A 21475-nucleotide genomic window follows, 5' to 3' on the forward strand; every position below is an offset into this window, starting at 1 on the left:
CCCTGACCCTCAAGGGTTCAGGGAGTAGTACTGTAGTCCATGAGAGCAATAACGTATAACTAATATCGCCAGAAGCACAACAATTATACAGCCTAGCTACGCTATCTTAGCAGCTAGGCTGCATAGATATTGTGCTTTTGGCTTGCAGAAACCTCATGGAAGACCCATTGGAGATCTCCAGCCGAAATCACTTGCTGATGTAGATGGAGCAGCACTATGATTGGCCAGATCAAAGGCTGCGTAGCATCCCAGCAAGTGAATAGTCGGCGGCGACTCCAGCTGTGGTCCACTATGAGATTATGGCACTTTTGCGTTTTGGCGGGCAAAGTTTTTTTGATCTGACATTTGTAAACAGTTTACACTGTCAAATTTGGAACTTTACAAATGTCATATTTTTCGATCTTGTCCCGCTCTCTAATGAGAAGCGTTAACTTTACAAATTATTTATTCATCAAAAAATTAACATTTGATTGATATTGGGTTACAATTTATTCAAAACAAGCCATATAATCTTTGTTTAATACAGAATTGCTGAAGTAGAATAATAAAATGAAATATAATTGTATGCATGATGTGGAGCATATATATCATTTTGGGCTTTTCGATATAAATTTGAGGGAAGACCAAAATTTTTGTTACGGGCGCGACCAAGACCAAAATTTCACTATTTCTGACAAAATTTACGTGTCAAAATCGTAGTTTAGCTTGAAAATCCTCAAATACTAATCATCATGTCTTTCAACTTTGGCATTATATGGCCTAGAATATACTCTATCATATTATGCTATTAAAAACATATGTTAATAAAATCTATGCAATTAAATAGGATGATTCTCATTGAATATGAGCATATCAAATCGTTTATAATTGCCTCAGCATACTATAGTATCAACTGAAGTAGATTTAGCTGTGAAATCTTAAAAATGAAGTATTCTGTATCGTATTCATTATATCAAATATAATATTGATGAATATATACATTTGGTCATATAGAATACATATATAGTGAATTCATTCTAGTAAATTGTTTCATTTTCGCCTGCAAATTTCCAAAGATGATGGTTAATATTATAATTTAAAAAATAAAATGTGTTTGGAAGGAGTTGAAACTGTAAGTATCAATAACATTGAAACTATGAAGCAACCTATAAACAGAAAATAAAAATTGGAAGAGATTCAGAAATAATTTATTCATATTAGAATAAAATTGTGTAGATATTCTATCAATGATATTACTATATAAATATGTCATATTTGGATAACTATCTTTGTTTAAAATATGATTCATGAAGCTCATTGAATTGAATATCTGCGTTAAAGTATAATATAGTGGATTTCAATATAGCACCTTGTTTGTATATTGTATGAAAGCTCAATCATATTGTGAAAATGAGTTGAAATCTAAATTTTATGATAAATAAGCAATTTCTTTGTGTGAAAATCCTATTTGATTGATTAACAGATTGAATATTAGACTTTAACTAATAAACATACAAAAATGTCATTGAGTTTTAGAATAATTCTCTTTGGTTCATGAAATTGAAGAATCTCATTCAAAATCATCGATAAAAGGCATCCAAAGATGTGTTTTTAGCTTTATTGTGTAGGTGTATTTTATTTATGATTAATAAAATTGATTTTATTCATATTATTCAAATATTGTCATTTCAAATTGATTATTTTGCCATTTTATTTCTGGATTTCAATTTATATTTGTATATAAATGAATAAAGCTACAGATTTTATCTTTTATGCAAATATAATTTAGATATAAAACTAGTTTATGAAATTTTGATCTCATATGTAGATTTAAAAAACCATATACTTATATGTTTTGGTGTGCCCCCTACTAAAATTCAAAGTATTATTTTATCAATATTAATAATGCAGAATTTATGATGAATTTGAAAGCAATTCTAATGAATTACTAAAAATAATGTATATTATCTGATGTAATTTTTCCAAATTTTTTTTATTTTCTTCAATTTGATGTAAATTTTAACAAATCTCATATTAAATCTTAAAAATTCAAATATTTTTGGAGATTTTTTGTCTGTCTTATTTTAATCCTTATTAATCTATTATTGCATTTTCACTATCAAATTGGGAATTCCTCTATTCAATTATCAAAATTTGTGATATCACAGTATTAGATACGATACTCAGCATAAATAACAAAGTATATGAAAATCTAAACTATAAATAACATAATTATCGGGGAAAATTTCCATAAGATTGTGTTGTTTGTTATAATGAACATCACACATTTTAACAAACATGCACATAATAGATTTTCAAACGGAATTTTGAATAAGGTGAATGTTCTTTATTGTAACCCATTGAATGAAGTCTTAAATCATATAAAATCGCAAACCTCGAAACTTATATCATTCGATTAAACTAATAATTTCATCGGAAATTCAACATACATGGAGATTTATCATCAATGACGCAAGATATTATACAATAATCGATTTATTTTTCAAATTCAATAATTTATTAACACAAAGAACAATAAATATATAGGCAATTGTAATTTCCAGTACTAGCAACTACGAATTTTATTTCCATTTAATTCGAATTCATATAAATATATTATAGAAATCACTCAAATTGAACAGATTCGATTTTAAATGCGTTTTTTCAATTTAAATATAAAGGTAAAATACAATTTGCATAAATCATACTTTGATTACGTTGATATAAAAAGGCAAGATTATTAAATTTGGATGTATACCCTTATTATTTCCAAAATTATAATATAATTTTATTTTTACATTGTTTGCTGAATAAACAATACTTTTTAGGTAATAATATTTATTTTTTTTGTAATTGCGACATTTTGGAATAATTACATTAGAATATCTAATGCTTAACTATAAGTATATTTATTCCCGTTCTAATTTAACTAATAGACTATTTCATTCCATAACTTTGATATTCAATACAATTTATAAGCATTTAAAGCATTATCACAATATAAATGAGTTTTAATATATAATATTTATCTATTTGTATACTATTACACAATAAAAAAGCATTTTTGGTGGAAATGAAATACATTATACTTAAATGAATAAATTTAATCATTAATACAAGATAGATTTGCAATAAGTGTACTAATCTATACAACATATTGAAGAATTGCAAAATGTTTATATAATAATCAATAATCAATTTTTATATAATCTTCAGACTTCATCATCAAGATAAAGTATGATAGTATGGAGTATGCTCTGATGAGTGGTATACATAGAAGTCCCAGATAATGATTTTTCTCAAAAATGCGTCACTTTTGGTGAAATTTTGGTCTTGGTCACGCCCGTAACAAAAATTTTGGTCTTCCCTCTATAAATTTATTAAATGCATGGCTTTTAACAGTTTTAACCTAATTTTAAAACTAAATATATTAAAATTTGTCAGAAACAGCGTTGATCAACACACGAATGAGCTGGAAAGGCAAAATAATTAACTTTAGATTCTACAAATACAGGATTATGATGAGCTTATAAATAGAATAAACAACATATGATACACACACTAAGAGTTTCGATTATATTTTAGTAGATTGATACAGTCTGAGTTTATTGATTACTCTTACGGATTTATTGACATTATTCCGAAATTAATTATCGAATTTATTAGTTTATGAAATTAGATTAAACAATCTATGATATCGCTTTCAAATATTAAAGTTAGATGGATGTAGGCGCATCCTTAAATAACAAAATAGATATAAATATATTTTACATAAATTATATAACAAAAAATAAATAAATTAAAAGATTCTTTGGAAGAAAGAAAGATTTGGAGCTTTTGCTTCATATAACTTTGAACCATCAGCAGCAAAGAAAACAACTTTTGTATCTCCATTCCAAACACAGCTTGCAACACTTTGACTTACATTTCCTGGAATATCCTCTGTTTTCTGCAAACAAATGTGATTTTGAGATTTGTTTTTATTGTTAATAAACCATGCAATCGTTGGTGGATTGTTTGCGATAGAAACAAATCTTACTCCATTAGAAGAAGCGCTAACAAACTTTACAGAATCATTTTGGAATATTTGTTCAGAAAACAAAACATTTCCTGACCCTCTTTCAACAGCAGTAACAAATCCATTATTATCTCCAATTACAGAATAATCTTTGCAAATTCCTACGAAAGGAACAATGAACGACAATCTTTCAAACAATTTCTGGTGACAATTATTAGTTTCTCCAGAAGAAAATCTCGTAACTAACTGCAAAATAATCTTTGGATCTGGTTTCAACCATCTTTCCAAGAACATTTCAACTAAGTGTTCCGAATTCTTTTGTTTAACAGCATTAATAAATTCCAACGGAGAATTCAAAGCAAATGAAATAATTTCCGTTGAATCTCCTAAATTACTAATCAATGTCTTAAAGAAATCTTCCAACTTCAAATAAGAAATGAAATGATTAAAACAATTTGCCAAATTCTTCAAATAATCAACTCTTTTCGTAACAATAGGAAAGATATTTTCTGCTGCTTCTTTTATAACTTTTTGAGGAATTTCCTTGATGTATTTACACATCACGAATATAAAAGGCATTCTGATATTCCAATTCGGGAATTTCTTCATAATATAATCAACAGTTTCTATAACTTCTTCCATAGAAAAAGTTGCGAAATAATCCAACAAAACATTATAAATAATAAACCTCAAATCAGGAGAAGGAGAAAGTAACCACGTTGCTAATGCATCCATCATTGGAGGAACACTTTCTTTTATCGTCATGGCAGTTTTAATTTGACATTTTGCCGATAAAAGTGACAATTCACCTTGTTTTGAAGAGACGAAACATTGAGCAGTTGCAGAAGCTGCGACGCAATGAATAGCAGACAACAAAGAAGAAGTATTGAAGTTAATACTCTTATGGAGTTCGAATTTATCAGAAGAATTCTTAATTGCGGACATATTCCTTAAAGTTTGTATTCTTTGTAATTTTGGATTTTGTATTGTTGAAGAAGAATTTGTTTTTGTTTTTTCTGCTTGTATTTTTGTTCTTTTATGACTAGAAAAACTTATAGGAAGAGTTACAGTGTTATTATCTCCTCCTTGGCAGAAACCGAAACCTCCCAAAATCGGGATTTTCCCGAAAAGATCTTCTTCAACATGTTTCGTCCACAACAATTTCAAAGGAAGAAAAGTTGGATCATTCAAAACATCCAAATTATCAAATTTTTCAAAAGCAGTTACGAAATCACTGATATTCAAAACAACAACAAATGTCTGACAATTAGGCATATTAATACTAACGACATCAGAAAAAGAATGTGCTGATTCCAAAGCCATAATTTGAGAAGAAATTGATTTTGACAAAGAAACAGAATTTGGTAAATATGTTCTACTTGTTTCGTGGCCAAGTAAAACTCTGTCTTTGCCAATCAATTCGGAATCGCATGACCAAACATATAAATCTGATGATTCCGTTCTCGCATGAAAGACTCCATCAACAAAAGTAACATCAACGATAGGAGATTCATGGCCATCGCATAAACAAACACTGAACCAATCAAAACAATCAATGACGATAAAAGAAAAAGTGGCAATACAAATTATCCATCTCCTTTCTACAACGTAATTCACTTTTTTCACGGCTTCTGTCATTCCGTTGACTTTTTGAGGAGTTTTGCCCCAAATGCAGATACTCCCGTCATTGGAAAATGAAAGAAATGTTTGCGTGGGTAAAGGAGGTGAATAAAGTAAAAAGGAGCCTTTGTGAATTCCTATCGGCGTGTCAAAATTGTCAAGAAACACGTTTCCATCGGAATCTATTCTTGCTTCATGAGAAATTGGTCTCATTATGCCACATCTCGCTCTGTAACGCCCGGAAAAGTAATTTGACAAATCACAAATGAAAGAATTAGTGTTGGAATAGATTTGTATGATACTTTTTCCAGGGGAATAGATAACGAAGCCTTCGCATGAAGCGGAGATTGGTTCTGAGTAGTGTTTCAGTGAAAAACTCAGATCTAAAATGAGTTTCGGCTCAATTTTTGGTAAATTTTCGGAATTAACTGATGATTTGATGACAAATGGCTCAATTCTCGTTGTTTGGTTGGAGTGCTTGATGAATAGATATTCCTTACGGCATTGCAGGCAATCAAAGACATAAGAAGTCTCTTTTGAAGGAAAAATTTCGAAAATTTGGACTTTTCCTGTAAAACTGCGAATAAAGAACTTCGTGGTGCTTATCCAGCCGCACTGTGAGTAGGAGTTGCCTTTCTGTGGTGGTGGAGACCGAAATGGCTGTCTTCCGGACTCAATAATTTCCCAAAAATTATCTGTAAGAGTAAGAAGAAAAGTGAGGTCAGGAGATGGACTTTGAGTAATGAATGACGATTCTGATTCGTAATGTGTCGAAAAATTGAAGCCTGCATCGTTCTCTGAGATACTTAGAACATCTACTGTTCCATCATAGGTAGAAATCGCGTGCATTGAGCCGTGATGTGTTATTGAGGATATAATCGATTGGAATCCGCTGATTGTCATGATAATTGAGCCATCAATTACGTTGGCAATTTCAATTGTTCCGTAGATTTGAGATGCGATCATAATTTCTTGTTTGTATTCATGGTTAGCTAAATAGTTTGAGTTTTCTGAGAAAAGCGATGGTCTATTTACAACAATTGTCAAATCTTCGACTGAAATTATGGAAAGAGTGCCATCTTTTGATAAATATGCAACACAATCTGTATATATGAAAGGTGAACAGCGTGTGATGCATGTTATTGGTGATTTGTGACCAAATAAAAAACAAATTGGAAAAGCATCAATGATTTCTCCGTTATTAGAAAGAATTTTATAAGCAACTATCGTTCCTGTCTTTGTTCCTGCAAATAAAATTGAAGTAACAAAGTCATCCGACCATAATTTTGAGTTTGGAATTGGAGGACGATTCCAAGGAACAGAATAAAAGCATGTAAAGTCAAGCATAGGTGTTGACTGATCTTCCCAACAATGAAAACCTACCGCGAGAGGACACGGATTGATCCTTTCTCGAGGATTCATTTTTTGATAAAAAAAAATACGGATCTCAAAAAATTTTATCGAAAATTTTTAATCAGGATTTGGTTATTTTAATTCGGTTATACGTATCCTTGGTGATTGTAATTAAGCTATAATTTTATATTATTAGAAATATCTGGAAGATCAATTTTTGACACACAAATTTGACAGTTGTCACTTTTAATTCCATTAGTTTCGGACAAAGTTTCTCCCATTTGTAGTGGAGATGGAAGGCTTTGGGATACATATTAATGTTATATACCCCAAAGCCTTTCATTTCCGCTACAAATGGTAGTTTAACAAGTCACCATTTTTTTTCTTTAAAAAGTGACTTTGGTAATTATGTCACGTGCTCCAAAAAAACTTAAATGAGATCACATTACAGTCTTATGACTTTTTTTTTCAAAAAAATTCCAAAAAAATTGAAAAAGTAACAGAAAAATAAAAGTGATGGAAAATTTCCAATTTCATTTTTTTTTAAAGTTGTTATGGATATAATAAGTAGATGTGATTCCAGCTTAAAGGATCTCGTTATTACTGCTTCACGAAATTCAAAGGACAAAGTTCGCCAACTGATTTCTAATTGTATAGCCTCTTTAAGGAATATCAAAAATTTACAATCTTGCAGTACTTTCCTTGATGAATTTCTTTCACATGCTCAGATACTTGCTAAATGCAGGCCAAACGATGGCAATCATGCTAAAAATGTCAATGACTTTTTAGAATTCGGAAAATTTTTGTTAGAAAGTATAGATATTTCCAAAGACCAGAAAGAAGTTCAATCTGCTCGTGCTTTATACCATGCTTGCTTATCTATTACTCAAGAACAAACAGATCATTACTCATTTATTTTCTATCCTCCTTACACACATGAAATTTTTGAATATCCAAGTGTTTATACATTCAACTATGAGTACCGTGATCGAATCCTCATCCCTCTTTTCAAACTTACTGATACTAAAACCAATTTTATCATTTTTACTTCAGATGACGAGAGTTTGATACATGAAAACGCATTATGGTTCTATAACCAATACACAGAACTCGATATTGTTACAGATCTCAATAGTTTACAAACAGCATTTAACGAAGATCGAAAAGTTCTCGCTTTCATTTCAGTTTTCGACGCCACAACATTCATGATACAAAACAATGGTAAGAAGACACCTAAAATGATGGTTGTTTACCACGCAATTGACCATAAAAACATCAAATACTTTAGTATCTTAGATGTTGTCAGAAAAATACGCAGGGAACGTCGTCTTAAGTTCATTCTATCACTTGCTAATCCCATTAATGTTGGTTTCGAGGTTTCTGAGACAGAACAATTAAATATTAATCTTGAATTTTCACAAAAATCTCAAATTGAAGCACTTTCATATGCTACTAACAATAGGAATAGATATGGATCTAAGATTGTCTACTTTGTTGACTCTTTATTCGATGTTCAGAACATAATTAACGAATACCAAAAACAAACATCGAATTTAACAGTCATTTCACCGGAAAAGACACCAGAAACAAGTGCCAAAGACATTCTATCATTGTGTCAGAACAAATCCTGTTTAATTCCTTTGTTTTCGAACATCAAATCCCATTTGAATTTGTTTAACACTCAAAATCCCAATTCTTCCATTTTTGTTTTGTTTGTTTTCGGAGATACACAGAGCTCAATCATGAATTGTAGTTTCGCAATCAATGGCTGCAAAAATGATATGAATTATATGTATAAAATTTCAAATGTTCATGGAAATTATAATTATCTTGTTTTGGAAAGTGCTGAACAAAGAACTAAGACAAGAGAAGAAAGAAATTATGATACAATAATCGAGGATTACTTGAATGATGATGAATTCGAGGGATTCCATGAACAAAAAGTGTCAAATTTGACAGTTTTGAACAAACTCATTCAATTTTTGTCAAAAAATTATATGGGATTTTTCACAGATTTCCAAACGAATTCTCTCATGATGAATGCAAATTTGGATTCGGATTTCATTACTATTATCAATTGTTTGTCACAAATATTCGAATCCAATGAAAACAACAGAATTCTTTTGATAAAAGAAATCGGAATTTCTCTCAGAAAATTGTGCCAACTTGAATTAATTTTGACAAAAAGTGACATCAGAAATCTCATTTCTCTTAAGAATTCTGACACTTTACATGATCAAATCAACGCAGAGATTGTCAAGCAGTTTGCACGAAATAAAGCAAAGAGAAGTGATGTTTCTGTTTTCCAGAAAAGACCAGGATTTTCTGACAATTTTTATCCAGAAAATTTCTATTATTTGTGTGATAATTACACATTTATTCATTCCACTGATAAGAACAACTACACGTTCATTGACTGTCCAGGATGTGTCCATTCTGCTTATTTCACAATGATTTTTGATATGGTTTATCCAAACATGAAATTAAAAGTTTATCAAAACAAAATTGTAATTGAAGATCAAAAGATGCGAAACATGATTGAAAAAACAGTTAAAGACATTGCCTCAATCATGCCATTTGTTGGTGAAACATTGTTTGCTATTGAAATCATGAATAACATCAGTTTGGAATTGATTTCAATTGGCGATCAATTTTTCACAAGACTTCTTGAAACAAATTCACTTTTCTTTTACAAATTTGATAAGCATTGTTTTGATTATTGTTTGAAGAATATCAATTTGCTGAATGATCCAGGCAAATCATTGAGAATTTCATACGTTGACAAAATCCTTCCTCTTCTTTTAGTTTCAGACAAAGATCTTAAACTTCCATCACAAGTCATCCATTTCACTCAAAATCCAAAGATCGAATATGTCTGTGATTTAAGAGAATTAAGTCAACTTGAGAAATGCGACATCGAATTAGATGACGGCGAAATTGCAGTTGATGAAGTTATCTTCAATCCTCCTGCTTCTAAATTCCATCCAAGTTTATTCAACTCAGAAGGTGCCGTTGAATTTCTTCTTGAATACTTAAGAGAACATGATATCATTTGTTTCCCTGATAACAATAAAATCGGTATGTCATGGCGTGATGCACAAAAAGCTCGTAACATTTTAGAAGAAGATGAAGAATTTAATCCACCATTCAAAACATTGAACATCAATAAAGATGCTTCTCTTTCATTAGTTATCAGCAAAACTAGTGAAATCTCACCATATTGGGTTGTTGACAGTCAACGAAAACTTTTGATTGTTCCAGAATACGAAAGTGAAACCGCTAAATCTATTTTGTCAGATTTTGTTTATGAAAATGAAATCGAAGATTTCGATGACGTCAAAGTATTTGGATGCACCGATATGTGTACTAATCCAGAAGAAAGTAAGAATTACATTGTTGCATATGATGTTAAAAACAATACAAGTCAAGCGAAACATTTTTGTTTGACATGTTTAGAAAAGTTTTTACATGATGCTTTTAATGAAAACAAAGGAAATACTAAGTACAACCAAATGCCACGTGCTATCAACTTCGAAGGATACTCACCTATTGGTCAGATGTTCTTTTCTCTTTCAGATGAGAAAGTCTACAGTTTGATGCAGCGATGGCTTAAATCAGTCATCATTGTTACATTGCATACATCTCCAGGCAAAATCTACTTCTGTCCAGATCACGAAGAAACAGTCTATGATTTCAAGAAGAACTTAGAGTGTCCAATCTGTCATAAGAGATTCTGCAACAAGTGCATGACACACCACAACAAAGGCGAGATTTGCAAGAAAGACTTAGAAGAAAATCTTCCAGAAACTGACATGATGAAGAAATGTCCACGATGTGGCATTATGGTCTTCAAAGAGTCAGGCTGCAATCGATTGACATGCCGCTGTGGTGCAAGTTTCTGCTGGAGATGCAAAGCATGCTTTAATTCAGAAGGTGAATGTTATGCTCATTTGCGATCTGTCCATGGTGGCTGCTGGTAAATTTTTTTTTATAAAAATAAATATATAATTTTTAATAATTAAAACGATTGCTTTTGAAACATCAATTGCATATTGGAATATTTAGATGAAGCTGATAGATCTCACAAAAGTGTAAGAAATAATATCACAGAAAATTCTTTTCCTTTCTTGACTCATTCAAATGTTATATGGAATACATTTATGATACAACAACAATTGACAAATATATTAAATCAAGTCGAAAAGACACCGAAAACAAACGCATTTTTGTCGTTAAAAGGTGTTATTCGGGTCTCTAATCCAACTAATGATATAAAAGCTCTTTTTAAGCTGTTGAATCAGGATCATTTGTTCAATTGAAAGCTGAGGATTCTGTACTTAAGCGAATAGGAAAAGTTCTTCCGAAGTCTCTCATAGGAAGAGATGCCTCGAATTTCTACTACAGCTGATAATACAAAAGTTCTTGTTTTGAAAATGATTTTTCGTTAATCTTTTCTTTAAAATGTATTGGTTTACCTCTCAAATATCAATTAACATAAATTAATATACCTTATTCTTTTTCTTGTTTAACTTCTTCTTCATTATTTCCTTAAAAAATATTACTCAAAAGTTAAAAAGAATCAATTAGAAATATGAGTTGTTTTATCTAAATAATTTTACCGTTATGGTCCTTTCAAAATTTGATCATTGAGAATGTGCTAAAATGCCATGATATGAAATATGATTTTTATATTCAAAAAAGAGATGTTACGCCATGAAATCTGCCTGTTTTCAACATGCTGAACAATAATTTTTGACTATGATTTGCTTCTAATAATGTTCATGGTCAGAAACGCATTTAAATTTATTGAATATCTCTCAAATTTTATGTTGTCACTTTTGAATTATTTCTAATTTGTAAATTAAAAGCCAAAATATTTATAAATTTAGAAGGATTTATCATTGAATATCTGATGTATGCTATATAACTACTAACTAAATGATGATCTAAAGTGTCTATATTCATTAAAATGTGAGTTTTCCATTTTTATTGATTCAAAAAAGCAACAAATCTTCATCACTATTTCAAAAAACAAGATTTCCATTACGGGCTAATGATATAATTATTTTTTATCTTTCAAAAAACATGATTATTAATTAACAATAAGAGAATTTCCACAATAAAACGTATTCATAAAGGTAATTCTTTGATAAAAGATTTTAATGATATTAATATTTCAATAATAATTCAGAATTGAAAAACAAAAAATAATAATATAGAAAAAATTACGATTTTTTTTGATTAATCATATAGAATTATTTAATTTTGCTTTCATATTTCATTTATCATAGTTATAGTATTGCGACACTTCAATATAAAGAAAATAGCAATGATCAAGTTGTTATCGGATGTGTTGCCGATTCAACTGGCGAAGTTTTGTTTCCTAATACTGTAACAACAATAGAATCTCTCCAAAATTGTAAAGATTCAATCAAAACGCTCCATTTTCAAGAAAGTAGTGAGATTACAACTATCGAAAGTTCGAGTTTTTCTGAAGCAAGTCTTGAATTCGTAAATCTTAGTGAATGTGTAAAACTCACAATACTTGATTCATCTTTATTTAAGAATTGCAAATACTTAAAAACAATTATATTACCCCCAAACCTGTTGAGTATCGAGGCGAGTTGCTTTTATGGGGATGAAAATTTAACATCAATAAATTTACCAGATTCTTTAGTTACTATTTCAGGTTTTGTATTTTCAAACAGTCATTTAACAACAATAAATATTTCGCATGATTCTAAATTAGCAAAAATAGATAGCGATTGCTTCTCTAACTCAAAACTTAAATCAATTTTTATACCAAAATTCGTAAATTACATTTCAATATCTGCATTTATGTCTACTCCATATTTAGAAAATATCTTAGTTGATCCAAAAAATACAAACTATAAAAGTGATTCTGAATCTCTTTATTCAGGAACAGATAATTCTACATTATTTAGAGTTGTTACATCATATTCTGGTGAATTTATTGTTCCTAATTATGTTAGAAATATTAATTTTTATTGTTTTTGCTATTGTACAAAAATTACATTTGTTCAGTTTCATGGTAATATGATGGTAATTGATCAAGGTGCATTTAATAACTGTATAAATTTAAAAAATATTTCATTCCTAAGCAATCCCGATTACATAAGAATTTATTCGAGTGCATTTTCTGATATTACTAATACAATAAATATTAATTTTCATGGCCATTTTAATCCTATTTCTGATAGTTCTTCAACTCATGTATTTCCAGAAGGAAGTAATTTATATGTCTCAAGTCGAACAATTCTATCAGAAGATTGTATACCATTTTTCGGTGAAAAATCAATGAATGTTTATATTACAAGCAAAGCAAAAATTGCAGATGCCATGACATATAATGTCATTAAGCAAATTGCTATTGCAATCATACACCTAAAACCAATGCAAAATTTCACTTATAATCAAATTAGATTCGCCCGCATTTTGAATCTTATTCCTAGTCTTAAATAGACTTGTTTTGTTGAGCCATCATTCTATGAATCAAAGATATTAGTTTTATTCTTTATTATGTAAAATTCCCTTATTGGCAGTTGAAAGAGCAATATTTTAATGGAAAGATAGAAATGGAAATTGTAAATGAATACTAAAAAGTAATTGAAGTTGAATTCCGAAGATGAAAGCAATAACGACATGTTAATTAGAAATATTTTGAATTTTTTCTTTGCAATAACTCTAAATAAGTATTATTTTAAAATATATTGTTCCAGCATATCAATTTCAATCATATTTATCTAAGTTTTGCAGTGAATTAATTATCATATGTGCAAAATTCTCTCATTTGATTTGCGTTTGCAAAAATATCTTCGTTAAATCTTAAATTTACTATGATTAAGCTCATCTTTCTATGCTATATCTTTATTTTTCAAAAACAGATCTTGAAATGTAATTTTTCCCAATTATTTTGAGTGCTGAATGTATGGACGAAGTTATATGAAACCCATAATTTCAGGTCGTAGAAAACAATTTAACATAATTTTTTTGAATGCGTCATCGCAATGTTAAATGGGCAACTGCCTGAAGATAAAGTCAGCCGATTTGTTCAACTCGGCTTAGTCATTGAAGAACTATACGACGCAACAGAGAATAAAATAACGCAACTTTCAACAAAACTTATTACTCTTTTTCAATTCAAGAAGAAATACATTCGAAACATTGTTGACAACATGTTCCAAATCTCACGTAGGAGGTTTAACATCAGGAAAATCCTTTCAAAAATTTTATATTTTGTAACAGAATTTTCCACAGAGTTTAAACAGTTAATTGAAGCAGAACTTCTAGTCCATGTTAATCCTCTTGACCTATTTTTCCTTCATTTTTGCTGCAGAGAAAACCTTGTTCCACTTCCTCAGCTAAAAATTGCATTGAAAGACTATTTACTTGATCATAATCGAACGTACTGGTCTCGGGAGATGTTATTTTTCCTCGGCCAGTTCTTTTATCGCTCAGAAACTAAATTTTATTTCGAACAACTCGAACTCATCAAAAAAGGCAGTTATTACAACACATACAAGTTCTATTTTGACCACCTTGAAGAATTTAAATCAAATGATTTCTCATTACTCGAACATGTTATTGAATACGGCGACAAACCAGATTCATTGAGGTCAATCATCCTGCACGATGATTTCGAATCATTCTATAAATACACACTCTCGAATTCATACATAATTGACCCAAAAGAAAGGTTATCTTCCTTTTTTATTGATTCAGAGTACAGAGTTTACGGAATTTACGATATTATTTCGGCTATACAATTTTCTGGATCCGTTAAAATTTACAGATATTTGAAATTACAAAATCCAAAAATTACAAATTTTTTGGACAGTTTTTCCATTCAAGGAGGAAGCATCGAGATCATCAAAGACATTTCGTTCCAGAAGAATATTGCTCGAAAATGGCTTTCCGAGTCAATTCTTTTTCATCGACCAATTATTTATGAATGGCTTTGCGAAAAGACATGCGAACATATAGCCAATGTAAACTCTATCGCTTCAGGTAACAATTTCTTGTTTTTAATCGACCAAAAATACAAAAAAAATATTCTTTATGGAAAAAAGGACTTTAGCATTATCTGTTATAGCAACGAATACTTCCTATGCTATATCTATGCTTCTTGTGTCGAAAACGGCATGATTACGCAGATTATTCGTTCAGATTTGCACATCGCTTTCGATGAGTATCTAAAAAGGAATCCTGTTGAGAAAGGATTCATGAATCTTATTATTGAGAACAAAAGCAGAAAATGTTTTGAAATTATTAAAAAATTTAACGTAGATCTTTCTCCTGAAGTCACTACTAAAGAAATAACAAGGAACTCTGCAATACCAGAAGTTGTTATTGGTCTTGATTTGGCAACACTTCGAAATGTTGAAGTTTTATGTTATCCAAAAATCAAAGAAAAAGTTTTCTTGAGTTACCACTACTACATGAAAGCTTACGAATGTCAGTTTTACAGCGCTTTTATTTATTTGTGCAGTAAAGCTGATTTCAGTGATTTTCAACCAGAATTCTTCAAAGGAGTGACTTATCCTTATTACAGGATACTGGAACTTTACGGTGCTCCTGTATCCTCTATTCAGACTTATCATAGAAAACCTTATCTTTAGTTTATTAAAAATTTTTAATTTAATTACATTTTTATTAGTAAAATATAAAGTCTAACAGTATATAATACATAGTGATTTCGAATCGTTCTCAGTATGTATAGACATTTCAAAAAATATATTCAATTCGATTGTTTACGTCTCCATAGTGTTTGTACACCCATAAAGTTGAGAAAAGTCCAGCGAAAAAGTTAATTTTAAGACAGAATTTCCAAAAAAAATTTTATTCGATCTACATTCCAAAATGTAAAGGTCAAAATTTCCAAATTCAGGAATAAGAAATATTAAAAAAGTAGTTATATAGAATGCTTTTAAAATGATGTGTATACGAAAATTGAAATGACAAATTTCAATTTTCGAAAATTATTAAATTGAGATTGCCTCAATTTGATTTTACATGTTGGCAAATTGTCAAATGACAAGTGAATGTCATTTGACAATTCTATTTCAAAACCATTCTTTTTGAGAGAATTTCACGTGCAAGTTGATTGAAATAGAATTCCAACCATTATTCCAAAATTTGAGTTTAATTTGTGATTTATATCAAATTTTGTATGTTTTTAGTAGTTATTCGATTTATTGATAGAAAATTTGAATGTGAATTGAAATTGAAATCATTATGTTTTTTGCTTTTACTTCTCTTGGAATCTCCTGGTTTCCAGTTGGACCATACATCCCAATAATGAATGAACATAAGAGAATAATTCCCCGCACTCGTTGGGTCGAACCATACTTCCCATTCCAAGAAGCCGAAGAAAATATAATAAGATATCCAAGACCAACCAGACCACATCCAATATTCCCAGGACCAATATATATCCAGAAGGCCGAAAAGAATGGCCCATTCAGACTATTCCCAATCCATCCACTACCATCCTTCCAGGAAGATGAAAATGGCTTTTTGAAGAAGCTCAAGAGACACCTTGGTGCAGGCGGTTTCATTTATGGAATCCCATTCCAAGAAGCCGAAGAAAATAAAATAAGATATCCAAGACCAACCGGGCCACATCCAATATTACCAGGACCATTCAGACCATTCAAAATTGATCCATGGATTTTCATTAATCCTTACAAATCAAAGTAAATCTTGCTCTGCCGAAAGAGTGAGAACCTTAAAACACTGGTAAACAATTAATTTCCCTCATTGATGCAAATATTTTTGTATGATTTATTTTAAATAACAAAACAAACATAAATATATATAGTAGAAAAGAATTAATAATTGGGGATAAAGCTAATTGGCATTTGCAGATTAATTTAAGGGATATCTGACATATCTAGATACTTTTTCCATTTTTAAGATGTATTACAGTCCCATATTCTTAGGGGATGTGCTTCTGTATGAAAAATCATTATCTTCAAAAGTTAAGTACAAATATTTCAATGTTTCGGCCCAAAAGTAACTTTCCATAACCTTTAGACTCCACCTTGATCCGTTACTATTATAAACACCAACATATCCATTGGAAACTTTACAAAATTTAACAATTCATTTGAAAATTTCCCAATTATACTATCTATATATCTCTTTTCCTGTAAATTTCAAGAGTGAGTATATGGATTCAATTGTTTCTGGACGTAAAATATATGATTCGGACCAAAATGAAATAATAAATTTTCCATCTACAAAATCATAGTCAAACATATCGGCACCAAGACCGGTCTTAAATAGATTATATAATTTATAATATCTGTGAGTTAACTCTTCTGCAGTGTTGAGATCAGATTTCCATTCAGAATTTTCTTTAACTGCTCCTGTTGCAATTGTGCCAGCATAAAATGTGGATAAATGTCTAATCCAGTAGATTATTTTATCATCGTCATAATCGTGAAGAATGGTAATATTATTAACTTTTCCTATTGCTTTCTCTTTTATCATTGCTAAGTATTTCATATGTTTCTCAAGTATTTTGGATGATGTTCGACCGGATAAAATGTAGCTTTTTATGATATATTCATAATATGAATCTGCTCCTCCAGTAATTCGAATAATGTCCGATCTATTAGACTGATTTACATCAACAATACCGACTTTTCCTGGAAATTTTGTCCATAAGTGTCTATAAAGTCGAGTTGATAATTCTATGTATTTTGGATTGTTCGTGAGCTCTGCTAAGGTCATAAATTTTAACTGCATTGATTCTTGTTCAGCAAGTGCACCTCCATTGTCGCTTAGTCATGGCGATATTAAACCATCCAATTTCTTAATAGACAAATATGGACGAATCAAGATTTGCGACTTTGGTTTGTCTCAAAAGATTACAGAAGAACCAAATACTATTAATCTAGTTGCAACTTTGGCATAAAGATTCCCTGAAATGGTAAAAATTTTTACATCTTCATTGAATAATCTTTCTTTATTTGAATCAGGAATTATAATGTAGCAAAATGTGGTTGAAGACACAACGGAATTTCTATAAGAGAACTAAAATTTTTATTAAAATGAAGGTATAAAACCTGCAAATGTAAATGTTAAGGAATTACTTACTGCTTTGCTCTCCTTTTTGGTATTTACGAATAATCTCTAATTCTTTGCTCATTAAAAACAAACTGATTTGCTCTGTGTCAGAAAGCTTTGGTTTCTTCTTTAATTCGGCTACCTTTGCCTTTAAATTTTTTTTTCTTAGTGAATCGCGCTCACTTTGCTTTAATTTGATTTCTTCGAATTTATCGTTTTGTTTATGGAATAATTTAGTAGTCATTCTATCCCACGGTCCAACTTTTTTAGATGTAGCTAGTTTGTGAGATTCTTCGTTCCTTAAAATAATATTACATTTTGTTGGTTCGAATAATACTGCATCAACACCAGTTTTATCGAGTTCTAATGAATCAAGAAATTCTTTGAATTCACGAGCTCTCTGCTGCTGTAACTCTGTTATCTTAGAATTTCTAATATCGAGTTGTTCATCAATAATTGCTATTTTTTCCATAGCTGATAGATATCGGTTCTTTCTAATCGCTCTAATTCCACGGTCAATATCTTCAATCTCATGATAAATGTCGTAAACAGATTGCGATGACATTTTTCAAAAAATGTAAATAACCTTAAAATTTTATTGATATCTATAACAAGTTTCCCAGAAATATAATTAGAAAGGAGGAAACATTTTTATTTTATTGTCAAAATGGTTTTAAGTGTTGAATTTTCATCAAATAACTTATTTTAGGAATTGGATGTGTTATCTCAACAAATCATCGTCAGCAGACACTATCATATCAAATTGCTTAAAAGGATTTGAATCTAGCATATTCAAGTGAAATCCAGATGAACTTTTCGGACACGCCCAAGACAAATTCATTTCTTATTTCAGCCCTTCTTTTCATTGAATATTTTCGTAGCTTTCTTAAATCAATTTAACTTTGCCAATGTTTTAGTATGCAAAAATTCAAATTATCTTGGTATTATCAATCAGTTCGATTATAGTTTAAATTTCACATCATTAAATAGTTATTATTCTAAAATGTGAACACAATTATGGGTTTTCTCTCAAAATTTTTTATAGTTCTTCTCAAATTTGTGACGGACAATTTGTATGGTTTAATTTTATATTTAATAATATTACATGGTTTATTCACTAATAATAAACTATATGATTAATAAAAATCTGATCAGGAAGCATAAAATGACATAAAATGACATAAAATTTAAATGATCTCCAACTGACAGTGTTTATAACGAGTTATGGTACTATTATTTTGGCGAGGCTGAGCAGATTTCGCCAATATCGTGTAGGAATTGTCAGCCAATTCCAAAAAATCAAAAATGTCTTGTAGCTCGATGTCAATATATTCATTTAAAAAGTGGTGCTATTAGTTATACAAAGAACAATCTTGATGTTTTACATTCAGAATGCAGCTTTTGGAATATATCAAAAAACAATTTTGGTGGAGCTCTTTATTTTTCTGGATCAATCTCATTAGTACAACATAGAATATGTTCTTATCTGGTCCAAATTGATGTATCTGATTATAAATGAGGTCATCACTCATATACATCATGTTACCAACAGGATAACCTGAATTTTATTGTTGAATCTTCAATATTTAATGGTAATATTTCAATTCAATTAACTAATTTTAGTAAAGATATTGTCTCGCATTGTTCTAGTTACTCCTTTTTCCCACAAACTTATTGTCCAGCTTCTATCTCATATAGTATAATAGAGAGTACAAAATGCCTCAAAGGATATACTACTTTAGCACATTATAATGGAAATACGCATTATCTTTCATCACTCAATGTCATTAATAACTCAATTGCTACGCCAAACACTATAATATATTGTTATGGTACTGTGTACTTAGAAAAATGTTCAATATTTAATAACTCTGGACCTTCTGGTTTTTCACTTTTTATGAAATCAGGAACTAATCCTATTAATTTGAAAAACAGTTTTATTCAGAATTCTCCATCATTATCTTCGGATATTACAACATCTAACATTCAAACAAGAACATCACTTGTAGAGATAAATCTACCTGTTTTGGAATGCTACAACTATCACCCAATAGATGATACTTATTTTGATTTAGCTGAAAAATTGAAAATGTCATTTTCGATGTTTTCCTCACAACCTAAACTATAGTTGTACAGCCATTATTAAAATATTTTTATTCCAATATTAAAAATAGATTCATACTAAATAAAAAATAATTATTTAAATAGCATTTATATGTGCGACATGGTTGATATTCAATTACGCTGATGATAAGTCGACCATTGCCTTCCCAGATACCAGCTTGATGAATAACATTCGAAAATAAATAATCATATTTTGAAAATGCATATTCACTACTTCCAATGAGAGAGTAAAAGTCATCAGTGGCATTGATCTTTCCTTTTGGAATAATTGCATCTTTAGATAATGCCCATGATGAACCTCCTCCTGAGCCAGAAGCTGGATCTTGACTTGCAAAACCGCCAAACCATCCACTTCCGGACCCTGGTTTATCACTATATATTGAGTATTTATGAACGCCATGTGCGTTCAATGAACCAGACAATTGAGCAGCTTCTCCAGATCCAAAGGAAAATCCAAATGTAGAATTCGCTAAATATGAATCCTTGTATTTTCCATTCTCAAACCATCCTTGAGCAGTTAAACCGCCTCCTGAACCTCCCGAACCATCATCTTCGCCCAGAAAGTTTCCGACATTATTATCACAGCCGCCACCAGAACCAGCGACGATCACTCTGTGCCAAACATCGTTTTGTTGGAATTTTACGGCTGTTTGGCCGCCTCCTGTTCCAACACTATCATGGGGAGGTGCACTACCTCCACCCCCATATCCTCCTGGAGAATAACGACTCCTATCAAAACAGTTAGTGCCAGCACCACAATCATTTACTATAGTTGAAACTTTTCCTTGGCCACCGAGGGTTACATACGAAATTGTTGATTTACTCAGGTGGATAATTCCAGAAATATATCCTCCGGCACCCCCAATGCTAGGATCTGTTCGACATTGTGTGTTTTCACGATCCAGGCTTACAATTTCATTGGGGATACAGCTTCCATTCGGAAATCGATACGATGAAACATGACCCGTTCTACTACCACCAGATGAACCATAAAGTTCGAATTTATAAACTCCAGGTGGAAAGGTAATTTCATAATCAGTACAATCAGTATTACTAGTGCAAGGATAATCAAAAATATATTGTTGATCATATATAAAAACATGGATATGCGCACCTGGCTTATTTGTATTTACAAGTTTATATCTTAGCATAAATTCAGAATTTGTTTATCTGGATCTCTTTCAAGAAATAACGATATCAATTTAATGTTTAATATTAAATTATTTTCAATCCTTCTAAAATTGAACGTATACTGATTTCCAAGTATGTTGATATGTTTTATAAACA

General features: G+C 30.4%; 7 protein-coding genes across 7 annotated transcripts, besides 1 other annotated feature; 3 read left to right on the forward strand and 4 right to left on the reverse strand.

The window, feature by feature from the left end:
• Positions 1-164: part of a mobile genetic element that runs on past the window's edge.
• Positions 165-3763: 3599 nt separating this feature from the next.
• TVAGG3_0352330 (WD40 repeat-like family) lies at positions 3764-7039 on the reverse strand (the record flags this gene model as incomplete). The annotated part of the gene is made up of 1 exon (XM_001317537.2): positions 3779-7039. The coding sequence occupies one exon, from the start codon at positions 7037-7039 to the stop codon at positions 3779-3781; it is 3261 nt and encodes a 1086-aa protein (XP_001317572.1).
• A 466-nt stretch (positions 7040-7505) lies between these two features.
• Positions 7506-10964, forward strand: TVAGG3_0352340 (helicase conserved C-terminal domain containing protein family; the record flags this gene model as incomplete). Its single annotated transcript, XM_001317536.2, has 1 exon — positions 7525-10950. The coding sequence occupies one exon, from the start codon at positions 7525-7527 to the stop codon at positions 10948-10950; it is 3426 nt and encodes a 1141-aa protein (XP_001317571.1).
• A 2960-nt stretch (positions 10965-13924) lies between these two features.
• TVAGG3_0352350 (spectrin binding) lies at positions 13925-15609 on the forward strand (the record flags this gene model as incomplete). The annotated part of the gene is made up of 1 exon (XM_001317535.1): positions 13999-15609. One exon carries the CDS (start codon positions 13999-14001, stop codon positions 15607-15609), a length of 1611 nt encoding a protein of 536 aa, XP_001317570.1.
• Positions 15610-16225: 616 nt separating this feature from the next.
• TVAGG3_0352360 (uncharacterized protein) lies at positions 16226-16690 on the forward strand (the record flags this gene model as incomplete). Its single annotated transcript, XM_001317534.1, has 1 exon — positions 16226-16690. One exon carries the CDS (start codon positions 16226-16228, stop codon positions 16688-16690), a length of 465 nt encoding a protein of 154 aa, XP_001317569.1.
• A 429-nt stretch (positions 16691-17119) lies between these two features.
• Positions 17120-17728, reverse strand: TVAGG3_0352370 (mannosyl-oligosaccharide 1,2-alpha-mannosidase protein; the record flags this gene model as incomplete). Its single annotated transcript, XM_001317533.1, has 1 exon — positions 17120-17728. The coding sequence occupies one exon, from the start codon at positions 17726-17728 to the stop codon at positions 17120-17122; it is 609 nt and encodes a 202-aa protein (XP_001317568.1).
• A 358-nt stretch (positions 17729-18086) lies between these two features.
• Positions 18087-18629, reverse strand: TVAGG3_0352380 (uncharacterized protein; the record flags this gene model as incomplete). Its single annotated transcript, XM_001317532.1, has 1 exon — positions 18087-18629. The coding sequence occupies one exon, from the start codon at positions 18627-18629 to the stop codon at positions 18087-18089; it is 543 nt and encodes a 180-aa protein (XP_001317567.1).
• A 1588-nt stretch (positions 18630-20217) lies between these two features.
• On the reverse strand, positions 20218-21339 carry TVAGG3_0352390 (glycine-rich protein family; the record flags this gene model as incomplete). Its single annotated transcript, XM_001317531.1, has 1 exon — positions 20218-21339. One exon carries the CDS (start codon positions 21337-21339, stop codon positions 20218-20220), a length of 1122 nt encoding a protein of 373 aa, XP_001317566.1.
• Positions 21340-21475: the final 136 nt, after the last annotated feature.

This window comes from Trichomonas vaginalis, chromosome V (genome assembly GCF_026262505.1).
Source record: "Trichomonas vaginalis G3 chromosome V, whole genome shotgun sequence".
In the NCBI taxonomy this organism is placed as follows: Eukaryota; Parabasalia; order Trichomonadida; family Trichomonadidae; genus Trichomonas; species Trichomonas vaginalis.